The sequence below is a fragment of the Emydura macquarii genome, unplaced genomic scaffold (genome assembly GCF_026122565.2).
Source record: "Emydura macquarii macquarii isolate MOO-44397 ecotype Brisbane River unplaced genomic scaffold, CSIRO-AGI_Emac_v2 contig_2994, whole genome shotgun sequence".
Lineage (NCBI taxonomy): Eukaryota > Metazoa > Chordata > Testudines > Chelidae > Emydura > Emydura macquarii.
Genome location: NW_027133131.1, coordinates 3,163,636 through 3,182,719, shown reverse-complemented (window position 1 = coordinate 3,182,719; position 19,084 = coordinate 3,163,636). Strand labels below are relative to the sequence as shown.

At 67.7% G+C, this 19,084-nt stretch overlaps 2 protein-coding genes across 8 annotated transcripts in view; one reads left to right on the top strand and one right to left on the bottom strand.

Moving 5' to 3' along the window:
- The window catches only part of B4GALNT1 (beta-1,4-N-acetyl-galactosaminyltransferase 1), a 29,557-nt gene extending 24,255 nt beyond the window's left edge, over window positions 1-5,302 (top strand). For 3 of the 7 annotated variants that reach the window (XM_067529800.1, XM_067529799.1, XM_067529804.1), the window contains 5 exons: window positions 833-934; window positions 1,208-1,398; window positions 1,639-1,779; window positions 2,313-2,550; window positions 3,320-5,302. In XM_067529800.1, coding sequence (XP_067385901.1) covers window positions 833-934; window positions 1,208-1,398; window positions 1,639-1,779; window positions 2,313-2,550; window positions 3,320-3,534 — 887 coding nt within the window. In that variant the 3' untranslated portion in view covers window positions 3,535-5,302. The remainder of the gene's footprint in view (window positions 1-832; window positions 935-1,207; window positions 1,399-1,638; window positions 1,780-2,312; window positions 2,551-3,319) is intronic. The other 4 variants (XM_067529801.1, XM_067529805.1, XM_067529802.1 and 1 more) reach the window with 3 other exon arrangements.
- Window positions 5,303-9,014: 3,712 nt separating this feature from the next.
- The window catches only part of ARHGEF25 (Rho guanine nucleotide exchange factor 25), a 45,942-nt gene continuing 35,872 nt past the window's right edge, over window positions 9,015-19,084 (bottom strand). The window contains exons 20-29 of the mRNA XM_067529573.1: window positions 13,045-13,292; window positions 12,219-12,329; window positions 11,743-11,900; window positions 11,338-11,502; window positions 11,034-11,186; window positions 10,684-10,766; window positions 10,348-10,495; window positions 10,082-10,195; window positions 9,617-9,694; window positions 9,015-9,281 (exon numbers count right to left, since the gene is read on the bottom strand). Coding sequence (XP_067385674.1) covers window positions 9,057-9,281; window positions 9,617-9,694; window positions 10,082-10,195; window positions 10,348-10,495; window positions 10,684-10,766; window positions 11,034-11,186; window positions 11,338-11,502; window positions 11,743-11,900; window positions 12,219-12,329; window positions 13,045-13,292 — 1,483 coding nt within the window. The 3' untranslated portion in view covers window positions 9,015-9,056. The remainder of the gene's footprint in view (window positions 9,282-9,616; window positions 9,695-10,081; window positions 10,196-10,347; window positions 10,496-10,683; window positions 10,767-11,033; window positions 11,187-11,337; window positions 11,503-11,742; window positions 11,901-12,218; window positions 12,330-13,044; window positions 13,293-19,084) is intronic.

Below are 19,084 nucleotides of genomic sequence, written 5' to 3'. Positions count from 1 at the left end.
CAGAAAGCCAGACGGAGAACCCAGCGGCTTGCCCAGTCCTGGAGCCGGCTAGGGCAGGTCAATTTCACGTGAAATTGACAACTCTGACAGCCCCGGATTTTACTGATATCAAAATGTTCAGAGAGGCCCAGGCAGTGTGATCTGCCCCAGGCCTGCACCCCCTAGGGACGGCCATGGGGAGCGCGGCTATCCACTCGGGTGGGCCGCTAGTGCCTGCCCAGACCTCACAAGTTCCCGACTGTGCGAGGAGAACACCACCTGACCCGGCCGTCAGGCCCTAGTGATGGCTGGCGTTGACCTTTGCTCCTCTGTGGAGGAAGGAGCGGAACAGCCGGGGGTTTTGTGATCTGCACGGCACTGCAGAACTCAGCACTCGCCGGCTGTAGGAGTCGTCCCGCGGTAAAGGGGGACCAGGTTGTATTTCTCAGAGTGGAAAATGGAGCATTGGGACCTTATTCAAATGTTCAGACGTCCGGGGGGACTTGCTACTGGAAAGGTTGAGAAACGCTGCCCTAAGGCGTAGGCACGTGTGCCCAGGGCTCTTGGGGGGAATATTCCCAGCTCTCAAATTGCAGAGACTGGGTGGGCAACACGGCCGGCCGGCCCCCTCCCCTCCCGGGCCAGGGGGGCAGCCGTGGGAACAAAGCCGGCTGGGCCGCGGGAGCACAGTGGGGGTCGAGGCACTAGCGGAGACAGCCCCTGGGCTGCAGGAGAGAGGAGAGACCCCCCACAAGGCATCCCAGCAGACTGGGCCCCTAGACACCCCTCCTGTACCCCAGAACATCCTTTGTGCTGAGCTCTCCTAGTGCCCGGCTCCCCCTTTGTTTTCCAGTGCAGTTTGCCACCGACGGGCATCAGGCGTCTTTCACCATCCGAATACGCCACGCGCCCACGCCCAAACTCTATAACCCGGGTTTCCCGGGAAGCGACGGAGGTGAGTGCCGGCAGGGGGGGGGGGGGGGGGGGGGGGGGGGGTGCCGGGGCGGGGGGACTTGTGCCGGGTGACCTATGGCTAGGGAAACCCACAGCATTCAGGGGGGGTCAAGGCTGCCCCCACGAACTGGGGGTCCCCCTGAATCCTGCCGCCACCTCCCCCCTCCCGCCTGCATCTGTCTGAGGCTGGAATTGGGTGTCGGGGGGGTTGTTTCCCCCCCCCCCGAGACCAGGTCATCCCCCGCCCCACAAACCTCCACCCCCCCCCCCCCAGCAGATTACAACATCAGCGCCATGGTCACCATCGCCACCAAGACGTTCCTGCGCTACGACAAGCTGCGGACGCTGATCGCCAGCATCCGCCGCTTCTACCCCACCGTGCCCATCATCATCGCGGACGACAGCCAGCACCCCGAGCCCATGAAGGGGCCGCACATCGAGCAGTACTTCATGCCCTTCGGCAAGGTGCGGGGCCGGGGGGGCCTGGGGGAGAACACCGGCGCTCGGGGCTGGGGGGGGACATGGGCGCGGGACCGTGGGAAGCCGGCGGGATGAGGATCTTGGGGTTCAAGGCCTGAGGTACCATGGAGGGGCTGTGGGGCCAGAGGAGACTGGGAGGGGAGTGGGGACCCCCAGGGGGCAGAGTTGGCGGGGAGGGGGCCGGGCGTGGGTGGTCGGGCACTGACCTGTCCCCGGCTCCCCCAGGGCTGGTTCGCGGGCCGCAACCTGGCCATCTCCCAGGTCACCACCAAGTATGTGCTGTGGGTGGACGACGACTTCGTCTTCACGCCCCGCACCCGGGTGGAGAAGCTGGTGGACGTGCTGGAGAAAACCAGCCTGGACCTGGTATTGGGGGGCAGGGGCTGCGCCGTGGGGGAGGGGAGGTGGGAACAGTGGGGGGGGGGGGAATTGTGGGGTGTCCCACTGTGCCTGCAGGGGGGATCCGGTGGGGGGAGTTTGGCCACACCTGGGGGATTGGGGGCGTCTGGCTCCTGAGAATGGGAGCCGCCCCCCCCCTTCTGCCCCCCACGACTCTGCTCTTCCCCCACTCCCACCCCCACCAGCAGCCTGGCTGGGGGAAAGGGGGCGCCCTCTAGTGGCCTCTGCAGGACATGACAGGGTGGTAATCAGGAGCTGCCCCAGCCGGGTGGTGAGGGACCCCCCACGTCCTCATCCTGTATGCGTCTCCCGCCCCAGGGAGCAGCGGGACAGGTTGGGTCCCAGGAACGAACGCCGGTGTCAGAGCTCCCGGCCCACCACCCCCAAAGGAGAGGCGGCAGGCCCAGGGCCCCCAGGGGAGGGGGGGAGCTGGTGCACAGCCCCACGCACCGCTCCGGGGAGCTCCTCCGTCCCCCTGCTCACGTCGGCGTGTCTGGCAGGTGGGGGGCGCGGTGCGGGAGATCACGGGCTTCACCACCACCTACCGGCAGAAGATCAGCGTGCAGGCGGGGGGCGAGGAGGGCGACTGCCTGCAGACGCGCCAGGGCTACCACCACCTCATCGAGGGCTTCCCCGGCTGCGTGGTCACCGACGGCGTCGTCAACTTCTTCCTGGCCCGCACGGACAAGGTGCTGCAAGTGGGATTTGACCCCCGGCTCAGCCGCGTGGCCCACCTTGGTGAGTGGGGGGGGAGGAGGCGAGGGGGGGCTCTCACCCCCTCCCACTGCAGCGCGGCTCGCGCTCCATTGCTCGTGGTTAGAGCAGGCGGGGGTGACTGGGAGCCAGGACGCGTGGGGGTCCAGCCCCAGTTCTGTGGGAGTGGGGTCTAGCGGTTAGAGCGGGGGAGAGCCAGGACTTCTGGGTTCTAGTCCCAGCTCTGCCACTGACTCACAGCGACATGGGTCGCCTCCCCATGCCTCAGTTTCCCTCTCTGTGGCAGGGGGGTGCTAGCCCGGGGCTCCGGCGCAGGGCACGTGGAGTCCCTGGGCAGCTGGGGCAATAGGGCGGCAGGCTGTAGTTGTTACCCCACGGCTGGGGGGAGGGGGGTTAGCCAGGCAGGCCGGTGCCAGAACCCACCCCCTTTGGTAGGAGCTGGGGCCGAGACTCTTCATGGCAGGTTCCCGAAATCCCAAAGGAGAGGGCGGCAGCTACTGGTGCCCCCTGGGCTCTGACACTGCAGCAGATGGAGGGATCTGGGGGGGGCGGTGACTGGTGCGGGGGGATGATTCAGGGCTCAGATCCCAGCTGGCAGGGACTGGAAGCCCCCCCCGTCTTCAGAGAGCAGCTGGGGCGACCGGGCCAGTCCCCTCAACCAGCTCCTGCTGCAAGAGCCGAAGGTCTCCGGTTCGATCCCCGTTGCCAGGCGTCCGATGCTATGCCAGCGGACCTGGGCCCCTCTCCTCATCCGCCAGCCCTGCGCTGACCCCCCCGGCTCTCGCCCCGGCAGAGTTCTTCATCGACGGGCTGGGCGTGCTGCACGTGGGCTCCTGCGCCGACGTGGTGGTGGATCACGCCTCCAAGATCAAGCTGCCCTGGCAGAAGACGGCGAGCGAGAAGCAATACGCCAAGTTCCGCTACCCGGCCTCGGCCGACGGCAGCGTCAGCCTCAAGCACGGCCTCTTCTACTTCAAGAACCGCTTCAAGTGCATGACGGGCAACTAGCCCCGCCGGGCGACCAGCCCCGCCCTGCCAGCCGGCCGGACCCCGGCGAGGCCCCGTGTGGAGCTGGGGGCTTCTTGTCCCGGACCCGCTGCCCTTGGCTCGCTGGCGTCTCCGGCCCCAGCAGGGAAGCCAGGATTTGGTCCTGCGCCGGGATGCTGGGAAACCTACTGGACCACAAGGAGGGGGCGGGCGGGGAGGGGCTGGCTGGCAGCAGCCTATGAGAGCTCAGCAGCCAAGCCCCCTCCCGCTAGAGCTGCTCTTTTGTATTGGACAGACCCGCCTCCTCCCCCCTCCACGTTCCTAGCCGGATTTCCCCAGCCCCCCTGCAGGAGGGGGAGAGTGCGGCCCCCCCTCACCTCCCAGCTGCCCTGGGACAAGCACCGGTGCCACATTTTATTTTGTGCCAAGTGTTTATAGCCCCCCCCGCCCCCCACACCCTGGAGATTTCTAACATCAAGTGCCAAAGGCTGCAGGGATGGGAAGCCTCCAGCAGGAGGCGCCCTTGTGCAAAGGGAGGTGCTGACTCCCATGGCTGGGTTGGAGGGTGCAGGGCAATGGGGGATCGGGGGGTCCTAGGCAGCCCCGGTGCCGGTCGGTGCCTGAGATCCCTTCCTCCTCCCCCCTGGCAGTGGGGTGACGTTTTCTAGACCGAGGAATCTTTCTACGCAGACTCCAAGAGTGTGTGTGGGGAGGGGGGAAAGCACAGCCCCATCTGCACCCAGCCCCGCGTAGCTCAGAGACGGCCCCCCCCCCCTCGGGAGATCCTGAGACTGAAGGCAGGGCAGGGGTTGTCATCAACCCAGGCCAGCCCTGGGTCTGTTCGGGGCGAGCCGGAGGCCGTGAACCGTCTGTGTGGTGCGTGTGTGTATTTAATGTGAGCGAGCGAGCGAGGGGCCGCCGGCCCAGGGGACGCTGGCGTTGCCATCGGACGCTCCGGGGCCCTTTCCTACGGGGAGCAGCGAGGGCGCGATTTTAAGAAGGAGAAAAAGATGTTTTTTATTTAAAAAAAAAAAAAAAAAAAAAAAATCCATAGGCCAGTATCCTCTTTACCACGAAGGTCTTCCTGAGCCCCGCCCCTTTCCTCCCGAGCCCCGCCCCTTTCCTCCTGAGCCCCGCCCCTTTCCTCCCGAGCCCCGCCCCCTCCATTCCTACAGTTGGAGAAAAACTTTGTACTTTTTTTCCCCAAGGTGGACTTTGACGAGCCGGGGAGAGGGGGTGACATCAGAGGGAGCAACCAGTGGGGTCCCCCGTCCAGGCTGCAAAACCTGGCTGATACCACCCCCCCACCCCATGGCTGCGCTGTCGCCCTCCAGTGGCCCAGCTCTGAATTGCACCTCTACAGCAGGGTGGGGGGTAGGGGGGATTAGGAGGAGGTTTGGAGGGGAATTTGGCACTTGCTAGCCAGATGGCACCCTGATTCCAGCCTGGTGAAGCATGCCAGCCTTGCTGAGAAGGGGGGGGAGGCGCCTCATTCTCTGGGATCCACCACAGCCCTCCCAGGAAGTTGGGGGGTGGGGGAGGGCTGGATGCAGGGGGCCACCCCAGCCAGGGGGAGGCGCTTCCCTGCCAAAGCACATTTCCTGCTGCCCTTTCCAGCGTGACGCAGCCAGGGCCACCAGCCCAGCATGGCCCTAGGACCCTCCCCTGGTGGGGCCTGGCCCTCCGACTCTGCCAACCCAGCCCCTTGGTCGTGGGAGTCAGGGCCCCCTCCAGCACAGACGATTGCGGGAGGAAAATAAAAGAGTTTCGTTCCTTTCTGTGGTTTAAACCTTGTTTGTGAGTCTGTCTCCGGGGGAGGATGGATGGGGGGGGGGGGGGGAACTGAGCCCCGAGCAACCTGTGTTAAGTTGTCCAGAGGCAGCTGTCCGCGTTGGCATCATGACACCCGCTCTGATCCTCAGCCAGCCGGGTCTCTCTGCCCTGCTCTACCCCCCGGCCTGGGCGCCAGGCCAGGGCAGCCACTCGCCTTACTGGAGATTGGGAGGGGGCCCCCCCCCTCGTCCTGGGAGCAGGCAGCCGTCCCCGCCATGGCTCTGTGGTCTGTGACCCGCTCCTCGGGCCCCGCCGCGTCCCGGGGAGGCTCCCCTGGACGAAGCAGGAATTCACAACTCCTGGAAATCCACCGGCTGGTGCTGCCCAAGAGACAGTCTGGTGCCAGGCTCCCTGCGGGCCAGGCGGTGCCCGCCCTCCGGTGCCAGGGGCCCTACACCCAGATCGCTGGGTTCTTCTCTGCCCCCTTTTCCTGGGTGGAGACAAGAGCATGAATCCTGGGCACAAGTCACGTTCTGCCCCCAGCGACAGCCCCCCCCAAGCCCCCCTTCCCAAACTGGCTGCCCTGTGGGAAAGGGAGAGCGGGGAGACCCCACCTTGTTACGAGCCTGTGATGTTACCGGCTCCCCCTGCCCCCCAGCTCCACCTAGGACCTGACCCCAGCCCCTGCCTACTCCACACCCCTGCTGGCCTCCATCCAAGAAGCCCCATATCCCACTCCCTGCCCCCCAAGTCAGCCCAGTTCCCCCAACTCTGGGGCCGGATGGGAGCTGGCGTCCCCTAGAGGGGAAAAGGCCCCATGTTCCTGTCCCCCGGCCCCTGAGCCAGCCAGGCAGCCGCCCGGTCTAGGTCTGGATCGGGGCCAGCATCCCTAGAAGGGGCAGGCCCCCTCGCCTACAGCCAGATTAGACCTGGCGCCCCCCCCCCCCGCGAGGGGAAATCCCGGTGCCAGCCCCAGCGCCCGCCTCGCCCTCACCGTGGCCTGCAGGACGTAGGAGACGGCGTCGTGGACCGTCACAAACAGCTGCTGGGGGGAGAGGTGCTGGCCGAGGCCGCAGCGGGTCAGCGTCTTCAGCACGTCGCCTGCAGCCAAGGAGACGCGGCTCAGCCCAGCCCCGGAAACACCGGGCACTGCGCCAGCCTCCTGCCGGGGCAGGAAAGGGGAACAGGGCGGGGGGGGGGGGGGGGGAAGGGAAGCTGCCCACCCCCAGCTCACCGTTACAGGCCGCCAGGCTCAGGCGAATGCCGGCCTTCTGGCACTCCGAGCACATCTGCAAGGCACGGAGAGGACAGGCTGGCATCTCTAGGCACCCCAGCCCCCCCCCTCTGCCCCCAGCCCAACCGGGCAGACAGCTCCCAGGGGGCAGCCGCCCGCAGGGACGCACCCCCCGCCCCTTCGCCAGCACCTGAATGAGCAGCCGGGCCCCGGCCGAGTCGATGAAGACAACCCCGCTGCAGTCCAGGATGGCGGCCCGGGTCCCGCCAGCGGCGCCTGCCCGGGGAGGAGGGAAGGGGGTGATGGCACCGAGCTCTGCCGAGACGCCCACTGGACCCCGCGCTCTGCCCCGGGCCCCAGGACCCAGCCAGGCGGACCCGCCCCGCGGAGCGCAGCCGCCAGCAAGGCTCCTGCCTGCAGAGGGGCAGGGGCCGGGGAAACCCTGCCGAGACACCCCCCCCGGAGGAAGCACTCCTCCCCCCCCCCACACACACGACCTCCCCTCCCAGCCCAGGAGAGGGCCCCGGCGCCACCTGTGCCACTGGGACCCGTGACACGGATGCCTGGCTCCCCACCCCCCATACCAAACACCCCTCAAACCATGGAGTGGGAGCTGTGGGGGGGGGGGGGGGGGCAGCGTACCTGAACCAGGGCACCCAGCCCCCCCGTCGGGCACAGAGCTGGGGCTGGCCACGCTGTTTTCCTGTGGGAAACACAAAGTCTGTTATTGCCACCACCACAGTCACCCGGCGCCATTTCCAGCCCTGCTAGGAGATGCCTCCCTCCTCCCCCCAGCAACCTGCCAGGACACCCCCTTCGCCTCCCACCTCCCCCCAGCAACCTGCCAGGACACCCCCTCCCCCACCTTGGGCCCAAAGCAAAATCCCAGCTCCAGAGAGGAAATCGAGGAAATCCCAGTGACTGGGGAAGCTGCCCCTCACCCCGGAGGCTCACGGGCACAGGCGGGATTTGGGCAAGTCTGATCCAATCTGCCCTGCCCCCCCTCCGTCCTCCCTCCCCAGACCCCCGCTGGCCCCATTACCACGGTGCTGATGCTCATCTTGGCCCCGCTTTCCGACGCCGGCGGAGCCTTTCCCAAGCCCAGCCGCCGGCTCAGCGCCTCACGGAAGGAGCCTCGGTTGCCGTAGTAGATGGGGGCGTGGTAGGCCACGATCGTCACGCCGGGGATCTCAAAGCACTGGGGAGGGGGGCACAGAGCACTGGCTGCAGCGGCGGGGGAGACGGGCCCTGCCTGTGCGTCCATCCGTCCCGCTCACCCGCCCCCCGGCTGGGAGCAAAGCCAGCCCCACTGATACCGCAGGCTGTCCAGAAAGCGAGACTCCTACGGCTCCCACCCAGAGCCACAGGCCCCCCATCTCCAGCCCAAACAAGCAGGGAGGTTCTGGGTGCTGAGCTCTTGGGACGTCCTGTCTCATGGCAGAATTGCCCCGCAGGGGGTGGTGAAGAGGGACGTGGCCCACGGCCAAGAGCTCAGCCCTGCCTCTCGGGACCCGGACGTCCCGGATCTGGGCCCACCCCAGACCAGTCTCGGGCCATCTGAACGGGGCCCATGACCAGGGCAATAACTCTCCCCCCATCCCCCATCTTTTCCCATGCTGGCTGCCCAGCGCTCTCAGCCAGCCCGTCCCCGGTGGGCGGCCGGGGTCTCCCGGTTGTGCCAGCGGCGCCCGTACCTTGCTGTGGCGGTGGACAGGCCGGTAGATTTCCGTGTGGGCCGCTTTGCCCAGCACCATGCACTCGGCCCTGCAGGAGAGGAAGGGGCGTCAAGCGGGCAGGCACTGGGGCGGCCTGGAGGGAACGGGCTCCATCTCCCCTGCCAGGAGGGCGTTGGCAGGAGACAGGGAGCGCGGCTGGGAAGGAAGAGATTCCTGCCTCCCAGCCCGGCCTCCTCCAACCACCGGGCCCCCAGCAGCCGCGCCCGGCTCCCACGGGGGGCTTGTGCCTGGAGCAGGGGGCAGGGGTTGGATAAAGCTGCCCCCCTGCCAGAGCCTGGTGCTAGTAGGAGGAAGCCCAGTGGCAGCTGCCTGGCTCTGCAAGTTCCCAGCAAGCGAGCCCGGGCCCAGGGCTGGGGGGGGCTGCACCCCGGTACCTCTGCGTGCGGCAGATGACAGTCATCATGGAGAACACGACCCCCACGGCCAGCCCCACGTCCACATTCAGCACCACCACAGCCAGCCAGGTAACCACCCAGACAGCCTGGAACAAGAACGCGGGGTCAGAGGGGAGATGGGAAAGGGGGGAATCCGGCTGGCCGGTCCCCCCAGGGCTCAGACAGTCGCTGGTAACGCATGCAGGGCCCAGGCCATGGAGCCAAATGGGGCGGCAGCAGGGGCCAAGTGGCCCCGTCGTCCTAAGAGCCTCCAGAGGCAGTATGGTCTAGTGGTTAGGGCACAAAGCCTGGCCCTGATTGCACCATAGCGATAGGCTGGTGCTCCAAAAGCGTAGCCCAGAGATCTACCTCTGGGGGGGTCGGCATTTCCTGGGGCCCAGCTCTCTGCTCCGCTCTGGCCAGGGATCAGGCCCGGAACAGCGCAGGGGCGATGCCCACCCCCTGCCCCGGGGAGAAATGGCACGGATGCCTCCGGCAAAAGAACCCGGAGCCTGCCCCAGGCGGCCAGCGGGGAGGGAGGGCGCAGCTGCTTACAAAGTCAATCCTGCTGATTCTCCAGAGCTCGGGCAGATCCCAGAACTGCAGGACCATCTGCCGCAGGCTGGTGACGTTGATACAGGCCAGGACAGCCTGTGGGGGGGGGTGAGAATGGGCGTAAGTGGCACCCTGGACTCCCCTGCACTATGCCTGCTGGGGTAGAGCCCGTCCCAGGATGGCAGGGGTGGGAGGGTGCCAGCTATTCACAGCCATTCGTTAGGAGGAAGCGGAGCACGTCTGAATTCCTGCCCCAGCAGTCGCCCCCCCCTCCCCGGCCCCTCCCCAGACCTCGGGCAAAACCAAACCCCACCAGACCACCAAGGGGTTTGGACACGAGAGAGGATTCTGCCCAACGGGGAGGGGGCACTGGGCCTGGCACCCCCCCTCCAGGGGCGCTGGGGTGGGCCCGCCCGTGCCGCCAGCCTCACCTTGGGCAGGTAGTAGAAGAGGGGGCCCAGCCACACGAGCACCACGAGCACCACGGCGCTGGAGAAGAAGCCGGCCAGCTGCAGGAGAGGAAGCCGGTTAGCGGGCCGGCTCTGCCCCCGCCCCCACGACCAACCCCCTGCCTCCCGTGTGGGGCCCGGGTCACCCGGACAGCGTGGAGGGAGCCCTGGAGACCAGAGATGACCCCCCCCCCCCCCCACACACACCTTCACGCTCCTGTTCCAGCCTCCTCCACCCACCGTCCGTGGAGGAGAGACTCCCATAACGCCCAGCCTCGCAGGCCGCTGAGCTGAGACCTGGCAAACTCACCAAATGAGCCCACGGATGGGGGGACCCCCCCCAACTCCCCGCTAGCGAGGGAGCATATCTGAGACGCTCACCCTCCGCGTACACCCCACGGCCCCCACCCTCAGTGCTCCGGCCACACTGCCCCCCCCCCCCCGTACCTGCGTGTGCCCCCCCGCACTCTCCAGGATGTTGGTGGTCGCCAAGGTGGCCGAACTTGGGAAGCAGGTGAGGAGGGAGGAGAGCAGGTTGGAAATGCCATGGGCCAGCAGCTCCTGGGGGGGGGAAACGGGGGGACAGTGAGGGGACAGAGGCTGGGAAGGAGCCAAGAGGCCCCAGGGTGGAGGAGCGACACCGGAGCCTCCCAGGTGGAAGAGGGGCCGGGTGGGTGGGTGCTGCCCGCAGCCCCCGAGTCGGGGCCACGCACCTGGTTGGGGTCGATGGCGTAACGGTGCTTCTCGGCGTAGATGATGGCCAGCGACACGGAGACGGCGTAGGCCACGAAGGCGATGGCCACCGTGTCCCCCAGCACCTGGGGCAGTGAGTGCAGGGCCGGGAGCCGGGGCTGCGGGAACCTGCACCAGAGACACAGGCTGTCACCAGGCGGAGGAGGGGGTGCGGGGGGACATGTCTTCTCTCCTCCTCCCCCCCCCCCCCCAGGCCAGGCAGAGAGACAGCCTTGTGCTGCTCGGGAGAGGTTCATTCAGGTTGCCCCCTGTGATGCCCCGGAGGGGGCGGGCAGGGGACGCTGGCGGCTCCTCACCCCGCGGGCAGGCGGCCAACGATCTGCACGCCGTAGCGCGCGTCCAGGGAGGAGGCGAAGCAAATCCCGGTGGCCCCCAGCACCTGTGGAAGAGCAGAGCGCGGCCGGTTACACCCCCCAGGTGGCACCAACCCACCCGTGCCCACGGCCCGTTGCTCACCCAGTCGGCACAGGACACACACCCCCCCCCCCCCCGGCACGGCCCTTTGATATACAGAGGATCGGGTGCAGAGTCAGGAAAACCGGGGCAGCCCCGGGCCAGGCCAAGGGGCCGTAGGAGCCACAGCTGGCGCAGGGGCAGAGCTGATCCGGGCGGCGGTGGGGGGGGGGGGGGGGGCAGCCGTACTTACCACGAGGATCTCCCCCGGGATGGGGACGCTCAGCTTGCTGCGGAAGCGGGTGTTAATCTCCTTGACGGGCACCAGCACGGCCAGGCACGAGGCTGAGATGAGCAGCTCGGCCACGTTGGTCAAGGGCAGGGCCTCCACCACCGACGCCAGCGTCTGGGGGCAGCGCAGGGCGTGTCACGCACACAGCGGGAGGGGGCAGAGGATCCTGCTGCCGGCCCCTCTCCCTCCTGCACCCCATTCCCTCTCCCCTCCCCACCCACTTTCTCTCCCCTTGCCCACCCCGCCCCGCCCGGGCCAGCCGCACCTTAAAAATGGTGAAGCAGCCGGTGCCGCGGGCCAAGGGGAGCCCCAGCAGGTTTTGCAGCTGGGAGACCAGGACGTGCAGAGCGGCCCCGTTGGTGAAGGCTTTGATGATGGGCTCGGACAGGTAGGTGGACAGGAAGCCCAGCTGCACCACGAACATCACCAGCTGGGGGGGGGGGGGAGACAGACAGACATCAGCGCTGCCCGCTGCCGGGCACAGTGCCCAGGGAGGCTCCCTCCCTTCCTCCCCCGGAGTCCCTCCTCTTCCCCCCCCCCCCCCACCACGATGGATCCCTGCCCCACTCCTCTTCCATCCTCCGTGCCCGCTGCCCTATCTCCCAGGAGGGTGCCCGCCCCAGGCTCTGGCAGCACCCTCCCCCTCCCAGCCCGGCAGGCACGCACTCACCAAGAGCAGGCCCACCAGGAAGGCCATGGCGGCAGCCACGCCGATGCGCTGCTCTTCCAGCCGCGCCAGCTCCGGGCCGGTGGCGTTGGGCTCCAGGGACCAGGGCACCAGCTGCTCCACCACGGAGCCCGTCATCAGGCTCACCACGGCAAAGGTGCCTGGGGGGGGAGAGACGGCCCCTGAGCACGGCCCACCTGCCCTCCTGCCGCCGCCCTCCCCCAATTGCCCTCGCCATGCACAGGTTCCTCCCCCCCCCCCCACTGCCGCTAGCCCCATCTCCCCATGGATTTCTGCCTCCTGCATACCACCCCACACGCCCCCGGTGCCCCAGGCTCTGGGGGAGGGCACAGCCGGCCGGCACAGGGTCCTAGCTGTGGGAAGGCACCGTCCCCTGGCTGGTTATTAGGTTCCACCCCCCCCCCGCCCTCCCCTCACCGTTTAACCCCGCGAGCCCTGGGCACCAGTGGCCCACTCACCAGTGGAGACGTGGCGCCCGGTGCCAAAGAGGCCGTACAGGATGACGGGGAAGAAAGAGGTGTACAGCCCGTAGACAGGGGCCACGGCAGCCAGCAGGGCAAAGGCCATGCCTGCGGGAACCCAAGCGGGGTAAGGAGTGAGGGAGGGGGCCGGCCAAGACCACCACCGCCCCCCTGATCTCCTAAGGTGGCATCGTCATGCTGAGAGCTCGGCGGCGCCCTCACCCAGAGGGGGAGATACAGACGGAGATGGTGGGGGAGGGGTCCCCAGAGCAACACACTGGGCTCCTGTCTGAAAGGGGGCAATTACCCAATGGGGCAGTTAGCCCAGGCCTGACCTGACCCCGTCAGCACCACGGGGCCCAGCCTGGCTCAACCGTGCCCTCCTTGACGGCGCACACAAGGGGAAACTGAGGCACAGAGGGGTGGAAGGATAACAAGTCAGAGGCAGAACTGGGGATGGAACCCAGGAGTCCTGATTCCCAGCCCCCTCTGCTCTCCGCACTAGACCCCACTGCCCCGGCCGGGATGGATCCCAGGAGTCCCGGCTCGCTGTGTCCCGTGCGACTGGCTCGCAGCTGCGCTGGTCTCCAGCCTCTACTCCGAGTCTCCACCGGCGGCCGCGCAGCCAGAGACCGGGCAGCTATCGGAGCCCGCGGGGAGATGAGGGGCAGGGTCCATCGGAGGGCGCAGGGCCGTGGGACAGCTGGGGGGTAGATCGGAGTCCCGGGGGGCTGTGGGTCAGGGCGAAGGGGGCCCCAGGGACAGCGGGGGGCAGAGCGGGGTCCCGGGGAGGTCCCGTGGCGGGGGCCGGGGCCGCGCTCACCCTGCGGGATGTGCACGATCCCTACGGTGAGACCCGCCAGCGCGTCCCCCAGGAGCCAGCTCCGCAGCCGGTAGCCGGGCAGCCAGGCGGCGATGGGCAGCCGGTCCCGCAGGAGCCGCAGGGCGGCGGCCCCGGAGCAGCGGCAGCCCCGAGCCAGGCGCCGGCGGAGCGCCCCGGCCGGCCGGCCCCGGGGCTCGGGCGCCCCGTAGAGCTGCTGGAAGCGCTGCTCGGTGAAGGGGCGGCTCATGCTGGCGGCCCGGCCGGGCGGGGCTCGCGGCCCCTTTTATCGCCCGCCCGGCCGGGGACCCCGCCAAACCCCGCCCCGGCAGCCGGGCAGCCCCGCCCCCTCCGACCCACTGCCCCCCCCCCCCCCCGGGCTCCGACCGGCCCCCCCCGGCTGCGACCCGACCCCTCCGACCCACTGCCCGCCCCGGGCTCCGACTCGACCCCCTCTGACCCACAGCCCCCCAGACTCAGATCTACCCCCCATCCCACAGCCTCCCCCCCATCTCTGCCCCTCTGGCCCCCTTCCTCCCCAGGCTCTGCCCTGCCCCCCTCTGACCCACAGCCCCCTCCCCGGCTCAGATCTACCCCCAGCTGCCCCACCACCACCACCATCATCCCTAGAGCCATTTAAAGGCAGGGGGCTGGGTGGAAAGGGGGCTGAGCCTGGGACACAAGGAATGCCGTGCCCCTGGGGTCTGCACCCACACAATGCCCAGTGCCCCCCTGCCCAGCTCCCCCTGACCCGGAGGCCCAGCTCCTGGCAGAATCGGGTTCTTTCCATCCCGCACCCCACGTCCCTTTGGAGATGGAGGGCAGTTCCTCTTAGGAAGGCAGAAAGGGGGCACGAGCTGAGCCCCCAAATCACAGAGATGGATCCAGCACCGAGGAGCCGCTGGTGGGTAGCGTCAGCAGGGAGGCTCGGGCTGAATGGGCCATGGAGGCCAGGCTGCCCTTGGCCCACTGATGGGGGGGGGTCCCTGCCAGGTGAGCCCTGGCACGGCACAGTGGGAGGCAAGCCTCATCTCCCAGCCTGTCAAGGCTTCTAGCTACAGGAGCTTCCCAGGATCTCAGAGTGCCTGAATCCCCCAGGCCCTGCAGCCAGGCAGCGCCCCCGTCCCTGGCATCTCCCCGTCCCTCCATGGCCCCCACCACGGCCTGACCTTCACATAACCCACCCTGGGACGGCCGGAGTGAAGCCTGCCTTATAAACAGGATCTTCCCATCGCACTCGCCCCACGGGCCAAAGCCGGCACCAAAGCCCTACGGGGAGGAAATAGCTCTCGGGGCAGCCCCGTGCCCTCCTCGGCCCAGCCCAGGCCCAGGCCCTGCCCCATGGAGCCGGACTCACGCCTGGCTCGGCTAAGCTAAACACAGGAACTATTGTTCGCCCGGGGCTGAGCCGAGCACACGTGGCGCGTAAGGCCAGCGATGGCTATTAGCCAGGATGGGCAGGGACGCAGCCCCCCAGCTCCGGGGCTCCCTAAACCGCCAACTGCCAGACAAACAGGGGCAGGGAGGGGTTCACGCGAGAATCACCCTGTTCTGGATCCCCAGGGCAGCACCAGCCAGTCAGAGACAGGACACTGGGCCTGCTGCCCCAGTACTGCCGCTCTGCTGTTCAGCCACTGGGACCGACCAGTCAATCAGTCTGTCTGCCGGCCTGTCTGTCTGTCCATCCCCCTATGCACCACTATCCACCCATCCAGACCCTTTTGTCTATGTCTATTCCCACCCATCCTCCTCGCTCCCCCCCCCCCGCCATTCTGGAAAGGAAGCTGCAGGGGGGCCCATGCAGCACCCCCCAGCACATACTGGAGAGTGGCTTGGCTTTCCACATCCACACGCCCTCAGACCGGAAGAGGATGCCATGGCAGGCAGACACGGAGCCCGAGAGCCCCTGTCTCCAGCACCCTCCACCCCCCAGCTCCCGACTGTCTGGCTGCTCTGAGTCCAGGCTGGCTGCCACAGCCTCAGTGGCGCACAGGTGCTGGCTATAACATTAATTGCAATGATGCCTCCGCCTGTGTCCTTTTCCCAGGCACGTCTAACCAGTAGGAGCACAGGAAATGGAGGGGGAGGTAGAGGGAAGTCATTTAACCTTTCAGATGCCGGACTCACAACACAGCCTCGCTCTGCCCCCAGAGCTTGCGCCCAGCTCCCCACAGGTGTTTCAGTGCCTAACTCCCATGGACTTATTGCCCACGGCTCAGCCCCTGCCTGCCCTCCCTGTCCCATACCGTCCTGCACTGCCCTTTAGCAGCTGGGAACGAGGCGGGCGCTGGCCCCTAGCCCCCCCTGCCCCTGTTGTGGACCCCCAGCCATTGCTCTGTGGGAGCCTCTCCCATCTCCAACGCCCACCCGCCTGGGTATCGGGGGCCCGGCTCCTGCGGCCTCCCCCTCTTCCAGCAAACCCACCCAGATACAGCGCTTCACCCCACGGAGCGGCCCCTAGCTGCCCCGCCGAGCTCCGGGCACGGAGCGGGCTGGCGAGGAAGCCCCTGTGGGGAGGGACAATACCCCCCCCCCAGCAAATAGCACGGGGGGGGGGTCACCAGTTCGCTGCCCAAGAGTGATGGCGACCCTGGACCTGGACCAGCCTGGCACCGCCCCCCCGTTGCTATCAGCAGGCACTGCCCAGCGCCGGGGCCCGGTTGTGGCCAGAGCCGTGCCAATACCCCCTGCCCTGGCACCACGGGCCCGTCGGCCCGGCTCCACGGCTGCCCCCCTGGCTGCCCCCCTGGCTGCCAGCGTCGCCCGCTGGGCCCTGCCCTACAGCCACGGGCCGTCCCACGCTTCCCCAGGCCCGTCGCCCCAGAGGCCCCGAACCTGCCTGGGCCGGTCGTGAGCTCCCAGCTGCGGCTTCCCCAGTCCATTCTTCAAAGTCTGGGCGGTGCACGCTGGAGCTCTCGGCCTTCCAATTCCTTCCATTGTTCCCCTGGCGTCTTATCGCGCCGGCTGGCTGCCCGGCCCGCTCGCTCAGCACGTCCTGTCAGCGTTAATCCCACCTCGGGGAGGCCGCAGCCATCTCCCCCGGAGCCCCCCATTGTTCGCGGGGAGGACAACTCAAGGATGGGTTCCTGTATTTCAATGCGCCTCCGAGGAGCAGCCTGGCCGCCTGCCACTTGGCAGCGTGGCCGGCCCGAGGGTAACAGGGTGATGGGCTGGGGCCTCGGAGAGTCATCTTCGGCCCCCCCCCCCCCGAACGCTATTGTCTGGCGGCAGGAAACCAGCCCAGATCAGAGCAGGGAACACGCGAGCCCCCGGGGAGACGTGGTCAGGCTGCCCGGCAAGGGGCGGGAGTGTTAGCGGGCACCCCAGGGCACGGGGAGAGACCCACACCTAGGTGGGCGCATGGCCCATACAGCTGGGGAAGTTAGCCCAGCCCCTCGGGGAGCCCAGACTCCATTCCAGGCTCGACAGGAGAGTGGGGTCTAGTGGTTAGGGGGGGGCTGGGAGCCAGGACTCCTGGGTTCTCCCCTCCTCTCTGCCATTGACTGACATCATGGCATGGAGTGAGTCCTCACTCCATGCCTCAGTTTCCCCATCTTACAGGGCAGAGGGGTGTATCTCTGCAGTAACAGCTCTCCTGGGGCTGCTATGTGCCTTCTGTACCCGCCAGGACTAAGCTCCCAACTCCCAGCCCCTCCACTCTGCACCCCCTTCAGCCTCCCCACTCCGGCTTACTCTGAGCCCCCTTTCTCCTGCCCCGAACCCCTTCTTGCCCAGCTGCCAGCCCCACCCTGTTCCCCATGCTGGGTTCGCAGGCCACCCGCCATCTCTGTCCCTCCTGGGCAGGTCTGGTTGTTTGGGGCCCTTGAGCAGCTCTGAGCACGGCCTTTTCAGGCCCTGTGTCCACCCCAGGAAGGCTTGGAAAACACCACCGCCTGCAGCCGAGAACTGACAGACTCATGCCGTCTGCAAGGGCCAACCGCTGGCCCGGCACCCCTGAGCCACCGCTCAGGATAAGCACTAGCTTCTCTCTGTGGTGCCCAAAGCCAGCACAGAATTAGCCTGGGGCATGACCCACCTTGCCCCCCGGTGCTGGGCTTTTTCAAGTCCCTTCCCTACAACGGACTAAAGCAGCAGCACGGCCCGTGGGCGGATATTTAGAGCCATGCCGCTGGAGCAATAGACACCAGGCCATTTAGCATAGCCAGCTGCCTCGGCTGCTCACTGTCCCCCTCTAGTGGCTATTCCATGCACTGGGCTCGGGGGGGGCAAAGGAAGCCCCTTCTCTAGCTCCGAGGCAGGGGCTTGGGTTGTTGGATCCAAAGGTTGCGGGTTCAAAACCCCCCCTCCCAGGGCTGCACATTTCACAGCACAAAGGGTGAGCCGGAGGGCCTCTGGGCCTTGCGCTCCCTGGGAGAGGGCAGCGGGGCCAGGCCCCGGTGCTGGGGACCTGCTCTTTCCGTGGCGGGAGCTGCCCCTCCAGGGAGCCGCTGGGCCGTGGTGCGGCTCGTGCGTCACCAGAGCTCTTCGCCACGGCCCGGAGAGCAGGGGAGAGGGGCGAGCGGGTCCCTGCCAAAGCCGGAGAGCCGCAGCTGCACAAATCCGGGCTGGAGAGAGAGCAAGGGCCCCTCTCCCCTGGGCAGGGAGCAGGAGTTGACAGGGGCACGCCCGGCCCGGCGCTCGCTGAGGCGCTGGTGCCCCGGGTGGGCAGAGGAGGGTGGCGGATAAGGCTGGCAGCTGCTGCGGGGAGGGAAGCTGGGGCCCCCTCTCCCCACGCAGAGACTGCTCCCCAAAGGGGCTGAGGGCCAGACACTACGGTGATGGGCACACGGGAGGGAGCTTGTCGGGGGGCCCGGTGACGAGCAGGCTTTTGGCTCCGCCCGCTGCCGGCTCTGAATCTGGGAGACGCTGGCACAAGAGCGGGACCCACAGTGCTCAAGGGATCTCACCAGCTGCTGGCCGTCGGCCCAGCCCAGCCCCGGGGGCTCAGGGGGCGTCGAAGAGCTGAAGAGAATCCCGGCACGCCCCATGGGAGAGGAGGCGGGGGCGGCTACTTTTTACAAATGGGGAAACCGAGGCACAGAGCAGGGGCGGGAGTAGCTCAAGAACACACAGTGAGTCAGTGATAGAACCCAGGAGTCCTGGCTCCCAGCCTCCTCCTCCCCTCCTGCTCTAGCCCCCCACCCGCCCCCCACTCCCTCCAGAGACGGCTCTGGCCAGGCCAGGCTGATAAGGAAAGTGGGAAGCCCGGGTGGAAATGGCCCATTCCCAAGGAAGAAACGTCTCCTCGAGTCCACGGGAGGGCGGCATGGCGGGGGAGGGAACGGGGAGGGCACCAGGTATCGGCACCAAACTCCAGGGCAGCAGCGCCCCAGCTCTTGGCCATTTGCCCAGCTCCACGGCCTGGCTCGGCGGCACTTTCCGGAGGGGGTCGGGGGTAAATTAATTGATCCCAGAGGTCCCAGCCGGTGCAGGGGGCAGGGACCCCCAGGGGAGACGATCTCTGCAGCCCATTGGCTCCTCGGCCCCTCTCCCAAGGCTGTGAGCACCGGTGCCAACAGTGGCGGGGGCACCCATCTCTGGGAACCCACCGCTGGCAGGCGGAGATGCCAGCCCCTTGCCCCCGGCACTGGGCAGAGGTCGCGGCTGCTCTGGGGCTGGCTTTCCCAGCAGGCCGGGTGACGGGTCCCTTTCCTCCACCCCGACCCCTTCGGTTATCTCCCCGGGGGCCAACCTTCCTGTGCCATGGCCCCTCCTGACCCTGCTCCCTGTGGGGCAGGAAGGGAGGGCCGTGTTCGCCTCACACACCCGATAGGAGCTCAGCCCCAGAGCCAGACTCCCCCCCGCCACGCTCCCTGCCCTGGAGCCTCAGCGTATCCTCAGGCCTTCGCTGGGTTCCTCAGCGGGCGGACGCCACAGCCGGGGACAGACAAGGGGAGGGGAAGCAGACACACACCGCATCCTCCTCGCCCCCCAGGGGCCAGGCCGCCACTCTGCGGTGGTGTCTCTAGACGAGCCAGGAACCAGGCCAACACACAGGGGACGAGTCCCCCAGCAGGGGCCCCGAAGGGGTCTGTGGTGTGGC